This window comes from Lathyrus oleraceus, chromosome 2 (assembly GCF_024323335.1).
Source record: "Lathyrus oleraceus cultivar Zhongwan6 chromosome 2, CAAS_Psat_ZW6_1.0, whole genome shotgun sequence".
Taxonomy (NCBI): domain Eukaryota; kingdom Viridiplantae; phylum Streptophyta; class Magnoliopsida; order Fabales; family Fabaceae; genus Lathyrus; species Lathyrus oleraceus.
Window position 1 is genome coordinate 202,007,155 of NC_066580.1, and position 6,966 is coordinate 202,014,120.

The following is a 6,966-nucleotide window of genomic DNA, read 5'->3' on the forward strand; positions in this document are numbered from 1 at the left end:
TCAACTCATACTCACTTAAATTTGAGATCATGTATGTAAGAAACAATATTTACAACGTGATAAATTTCATGAGTACATACCAAAAACTTTACCTCTCCTAAGTATAGAAAAGTATAGCAAAGGATAGAGTTTTACACTAGGAATACACACTGCAAAATACAAAAGGATGAACTCTCAAGATGCATAAATACTCTCTTGATTTGTGTCAACTACAAGGTAAACGCTATCTTTATATAGAAATGATGATCCAGTCAAAAAGCTCAATATGGTACAAACAAATTTAAATTAAATTCAATCTTAGCAAACTAAATCCTTTACTCAAATTAAATCCAATTAAATCTTCTTAAGTAGATTGAATCTTGAACAAATAAATGTTTCTGAAGTAAATTTGGAATTAAACGGTCATAATAAAATTTTCCAAAAATAATGTACTATGTCAAGATGTCTCACAATTTTCAAGACTTTTTGCTTAACATTTTTCCAATAAGGGAATGGAATGAGAACATAGGCGTTTTAATTTCATATATGTTCTGTTCAAGAGAGTGAATTAACAAGTTTGCATTTCTATCCTTGTAACCTCTCATGTTATAACTCTTCTATGCAAATTAAACTAATTATTGATAATAATTTTTCAATCTTGATGAATTATCTAATCCAATAAAATATCTATAAGGTTAATTTATAAAACAGTACAAAGCCATGGACAAGAAAATATATTAAAAACACATATTAACATAAAATATAAAAATAAAATAAAATGCATAATAAACTAAATACACCATGAAGAAAAAAATGCAAGTAAATATGAAAATAAGACATGTAAAAAAATATATTTAAAAAAATAGACTAAAAAACAGAAAAAGAAATAATATAACAAGTTAGAGACTAAGCAAAAATATAGTATGAATCAAAGAACTCAACGTGATATATAACCATCATTTTGTAGAATTTCTTGACAAAACCATCATTTTGGATATTTTACCCTACATCCATAGTACCTTCTAAATTGATCTCTTTTATGTTACAATATTCTAAATTAATATTTACAAAACCTTCAATTAGACATGAGATAGCATGATCCCAAAACTTCGTTTGCTACTTACTAGTATAAAAAACAAACAGATAGAATAGAAACCAGAAGAATTTGGAATGAGCACCAACAAAAACCACTAACTACTTGTTATCAGAATTTTTATCAGAATTCGCTAATCGTTCTTGCAGCTGAAAACAGAGTTCTGATATACGGGACAACAACTTGCATTGTCCGTCTCGCGAATCTAAACTGTCAGGAGTTACCAACTTAAAGGGGTCGCCAAGCACCTGTTGGAGCTGACAACAAAGCTGCAAAGCTTCTTGATCATGCGTACCAGTTTCCGTAATAAGTTGCAGCCATTTAAAGGTATGACCTTGGGACAAAGAAGGATGACATGAAACTGGAGGAGCAAGAAAAGGGTGTTGGAGTAACTGAGGAATTCTCCACCTTTCATTCCGATCCCATGCAAGACACTTCTTCATAAGATCCACGAGCCATGGGTTTGAAACTGGTTCATATGTAATTTGATGTTTTGGATCAGTTATCACTTTGACTTTGGCCCAAAATGTCTTGTAATCTGAAAAAGGTGTTCTCCCATATACCATTTGATACAGGATGCAACCTAAGGACCAAATGTCTGATGACCGACCACACTTTATGATGTTGCCATTCGCATCACTCTCGTTGCACATAAATGCTTCTGGTGACATATAGTTTAGAGTGCCAACCTACAGCAGATGAAAGAAAGTTAAGTGAAAATTTAACAACTTTATGCAATTGATCCGCGAAAGTCTTTGGAAAATGATGCTTCGCCTGTCCAGAAGACTTCAAAATATTCTCAATTGAAATACATACATTTCAACCATAGCATTATAATCTCAATTGAACAAATAGAGAAACTAAGACATGGAAATATTGGAAATATTGGAAATATGCAATACCTGTGAATCCCGCTGGATGTTTGTTGTATCACTCATTATTGCTTTAGCTATTCCAAAATCGATCAATTTGAGGGAACCTTTGACAAGGAGGAAATTTGCAGGCTTCAAGTCAGAATGCACAATACGTTCCTCATGGATTGTGTTGACAGCTTGAAGAATTTGCTGTCGGTATCAACAAAAAAGTCTCAGCTAACTTACTTGCAAAGAGTTGCAGTACTAATTTAATCTATGCAATAAAGAAAGAAAATAGAAAGGAAACAATAAACTTTTTATCATAAGTAAAAATAAATAAAAGGAAAGCAGGATGATTACCAATAAGACTGAATGAATGAGCCTTTTATTTGATTCCATGTTAAAGAGGCGGTTTCAATGGGATGTACGGTTTCATTTAAAGTCGCCAACTCTATGCACGGCTTCGTTTTTTCTTTTTTTTGCAGAAAGAGAAAAAGAAGTCGTACATGGCAGGCATGTACACGACGACTTCTATAAAAATAAAAATGCCGTACATCCCAGAATGTACAACTTCCTCTAGGTTGGTAAATTCTTTACATGTTACGCAAGATTTGTAATTTTGACCCCAAAAGTACACTATATCAGTAAAGGAAAAATAAAACATGAGGAACAGACTGGACTACTAGAACACATTCATGTCCAACAGGAAAGGCAAGGATGCTCGCATTCTTTTGGAAAACTCAAACAGGAAATATTCTAACGGATGAATAGACAAGAAGAAATGTAATTCTACAACATGAAGGTTGGAAAAGTGATAGAATAATTTCAAGGTTAAATTGTAGAGTTGAAACCTGCCAATAAAACCTAAGCCAGTTTTCATCTATGGTTTGGTTGCACCCATCCAGTTCCTTCCACTTCTGAGACAACATATGTGCCAAATCAATTTCCCCGTGTTCAAGCACCATGTATATAAATCCATCATCCTTGACTTTACCACCCTTATTGTTGAAAGAGCCTTTCATGACTCCCTCAAGCAAAGCCTTGTCAGTCACCTAATTAATTACAAGAGTGGATAAAATGAATTAAGGCAAAAATTGTAGAAAACTATCTAAATTTATTATTTTTTAATATGTTCGTCCATGCCTTAAGGAATAAAAGATTAGACAGAGGGATTAATAAAAACGGAAATTTGAACAATTGATTTCATATTTTTATTCTGTAGGACATATTTTCTTAAATGACAATCAGTTCTTTTCTCCATTCAAGTAGATATTAATAAGAGGGGTATAAAAAAAATATGTAACAATAATTGATATTTGTAATATTCATAACAGATATAAGAAGTCGGGAGCAAGTACCTCATAATTTATAAGCTGTATAATATTACTTTTTCCTTTCAGTCTGTATAGATACTCAATCTCTTGACAAAATCCATATGCAGTGGCATAATCACGACCCTTTAGTTTTATCTTTTTAAGCGCATAGATTGTACATTCTGATGAAATCACTTTGTGTACCTCGCTACTTCCTCCTGTACCTATTCTTCCAAGCCTTTGATATAACTTGCCACTAACTTTGAAAAACGAAACAGGGTTATAGGTCATTTTCCGAGCAGCTTTATCTTTCTCTGTTTTACCTAACTTTGAAGACTCCAACTTCACTTCTGAAGATACAGTTGGAGCCTCGGGCTGTGTGTTGGTAGTAACTGCAGAGTCTTTTCCTTTAGTTAACGCATGGTCATTACAGGAAACAACATTATTCGAAATACTAGTTTCCTTTGCAACGCTTCCTTGCAGCTCTTTAGGTGGGTTGCTCTCCTTAAATGTCAATTCAGCATCAGTAAGTGAACTACAAGCTTGGACTGCAGTAGTTGCTTGATCTGTTGATATTCTATTGGTTTCTTTTAGGTTAGTATTTTCCGACTTAATAACCCCATGAGTTATTGGACGAGGATTAAGGTTCCCACAACATTTTGCAACCAAATTTGAGGCACTATTTGGATGGGAATGAGAAGAACCGGTTAAAGAATTCAGCATGGGAGCCGAACTTGAATGGACTGATGTAGTTGTTGCACACGAGGGGCCAACTACAGAAGATTGTGTAGCTGGTTGGCTTAAAAAGTTTTTGAATTTATGCAAATGATCTTGAGTAATTATTGTTCTCCTTGGCAATATAGAAACTTTTCCTCCATCGGATATCAAACTCTTTTTAGACTCTGCCTGCTGAAATATTTTGGGCTTCAAATCTTGATTGCTTCCGGTTGATGCTTCAGGCACGCTGCTTCGCAAGCACTTCATTTCTGTCAATGCAAGTGAACCCAAGTGAGATGATATGTATTCCAAATCACCGACTATAACATCATTGACCCCTGCATGTTGAATGAAAAGAACAGAAATACATGGAAGGGCATAATAACTGTTTTACGATCTGCGCAATATTGGCAATCATTTTTAAAAATCTGTCCGTCAAAATGCATCAATAAGTTGTCTAAAAGCCAAATTACACATTGTAGTAGTGTGCATGGACTGAGGGCAAACCTTAGCACAACAGTAAGCTTACTTCATTGCGAACTACATGGGACGAGTTCAAATCCTAGAAACAAGCACTATGCTTGCAAAATAAGACTGTACTCCCTCCGATCACTATTATAAGCAAAAAAAAAGTGACCTTAAATCTAAGTCACTATTATAAGCAAAAGAGTGACCTTAAATCCTGGTCACTATTATAAGCAAAATTCATTAACTTTAAACTAATTAATGCTTGTATCACCATTATACCCAAGACTTAGCTAAAAAGCATTTAATGCTGGTAGTTGATTCATCAAATATAGCTAAGGATATTATAGTAAATTTTACTTTAACTGTGCATGAAATCAAGAAAGTTAATCACACATTACTAATTTTCTCAATTAATGTAAAAGTAGTTATTTTTGCTTATAATTGTGACCGGAGGGAGTATATCTTATCCCACCTTGTGCACTAGGACGTTCTTAGGCTCTAGTTTGGGAGTGTAGAAGGAGACGAGAGAAGATGATTTTTGGAAAAGGAAGGAATGATAGTTCCCAACTTGAATGGGGGTTTAATTTTTCTTGATAATACAAAATTTCTCAAATTTGGTGAACTCAAACAATCTGTTAAACTAAGGTTTTGATGGTCTTGGAAAAATAATTGATATCATTTTCATCTTTCCATAATTCTATCAAAATTAAAATTACATTTATCATAAGTATTCTTTTCAAATAAAAGGGAAGATTTCTCTCTTTCCTTCTCATCCCCTCCCCCAAAGTCCTTCCATTTCCTCGCCTCTAAACTCCCACGCAGAGCTCTATAGTAATGTTCATGGATTGGACTGGAAAGATTTTGAAGAAACAGAAATGTAGTTTTCTCATTTTACATTCCAATTAGTTCCAATCTGAATTTCAATTTCAAACCTAACCTTTTTGCCAAATTATTAAATAGGACAACACTTTTCCAATCTGAGTTATTCAGTAAGTAAAGGTTGGATTTTCACATGTCGAGATAGAACACAAGGCATGTGTGAATTAAACAAAACACCTAAAAGAAAAAGATAAAATTACCATCTGGAAAAGAAAGGGAGTGATTCCCCGATTGATCCAGACTGGATTGAGAGTCCTGAGAATTACTCATGGCCATTGCCTTTGCTTCAGCAGCAGCAGAACGTTTTGGCCGCATGATATTGGGTTGCGAGGCACCACCTGATGAAAAAACTCTCAAAAATGAGAAAGAAGAAAAGAAAGTGAATGAGCAAATAGATAGTGAGTGAGACAAGAGTAATTGTACCAGGAGGTCGGGGGCGTTTGAGAGCTGCTTGAAATTGGCGGAGAAGTTCGGAAGAGTTAGGGTTCCCATCCATGGAAATTTTGGGACATTTTCTAATCCCAAAAATGGGGATTTTACTTAGCCGTTACAATAAAAACGCGAGATGAGAGCATTTTCATTTGTTGTGTTTCAGTGAAGATGAATGAACCGGGTAGAGTAAATCAACATTTTGAAATTGAAAATGGCTCCAATCGAAGACAACATTGTGTTTGTGTTGCGGCGATAGGAGAGGGACTCCTAAAAATGCCCGTTGAGAGTTTACATAATTTAATTTTATGGTGCTTTTTAAAAATTAAATTATTTTTTTTGAAAAACCTGGATGAGATCATAAACAAAAAATATCATTATTATAAGAAAAATATATATTTTTAAATAATTAATGTATTTGTCGAGTATATAAATAGAACATACGCTTATATTGATAATGTGCTCATTTTCGATCAAGACATTTTGTGTGACCATGTAGCCTATTACCAAAGGTTGTTCTCCAACCCAAATATTATTTCTCCTGACCTTACTTTGATTGATGACTGCATCCCTTTGGTTGTAATTGATGAAATCAATCACATGTTTACTAAGATCTCTAATGCAACTGAGATTAAAGAGGTTGTTTTCAATTATAATAAAGAAGGGGCTTCTGACTCGAATGACTTTGGTGCCTTCTTTTTCTACACCTATTAGGACATCATCATGCATGATATCATTGAGGCAGTCAAGCAGTTCTTCCAGACCTCTTAGATTTTTTTCCAAATTACAATGCCAACAATATCATCCTATTTCCTAACTCTAGCCATGTTAATTCCATTGAGATGTTTAGACATATTATTTTAGCAAACTTCAAGTTTAAGATTATTTCTAAAGTCCTTGTTGATAGATTGGCCCCCGTCATGCCTTCAATCAGTTCTATGGTGGTAATCTTACCTTGAAAGTAAACGTCTTTAAGGCTTTTGATTCTCTTGGATGGTTGATCTTGTCACAGGTGTTAATGAAGTTTGTTTTTGTGACGCTTTCTGTTCTTGAATCAACATCATCCTTAGCTCTATCAAAATTTCCATTTTCATCAATGGCGAGGCCAAGGGCTTCTTTGATTATGGAAGTGGAGTGAGACAGGGTGATCCTTCGTCTCCTCTCCTTTTTTGCATTGGTAAGGAAGTTTTAAGCAAGAGAATTTCTAACCTTGTGTTTCACAAGAAGATGAAGA

General features: G+C 34.3%; 1 protein-coding gene across 1 annotated transcript; it reads right to left on the reverse strand.

The window, feature by feature from the left end:
- Positions 1-898: 898 nt before the first annotated feature.
- On the reverse strand, positions 899-6,019 carry LOC127118880 (serine/threonine-protein kinase MPS1). Its single transcript, XM_051049119.1, has 6 exons — positions 5,727-6,019; positions 5,504-5,641; positions 3,285-4,225; positions 2,778-2,978; positions 1,975-2,136; positions 899-1,761 (listed from the first exon to the last, which is right to left on the reverse strand). Exons 1-6 carry the CDS (start codon positions 5,797-5,799, stop codon positions 1,174-1,176), a joined length of 2,103 nt encoding a protein of 700 aa, XP_050905076.1. The 5' UTR covers positions 5,800-6,019; the 3' UTR covers positions 899-1,173.
- Positions 6,020-6,966: the final 947 nt, after the last annotated feature.

Excerpts from the sequence above, each read along its gene's own strand:
- LOC127118880 (XM_051049119.1), bottom strand. The coding sequence starts at position 5,799 with ATGGATGGGAACCCTAACTCTTCCGAACTTCTCCGCCAATTTCAAGCA. Across the intron at positions 5,642-5,726 it reads CAAACGCCCCCGACCTCCTG|GTGGTGCCTCGCAACCCAAT; the intron begins GTACAATTACTC and ends TTTTTTCATCAG. Across the intron at positions 2,979-3,284 it reads TACAGCTTATAAATTATGAG|GTGACTGACAAGGCTTTGCT; the intron begins GTACTTGCTCCC and ends GTAATTAATTAG.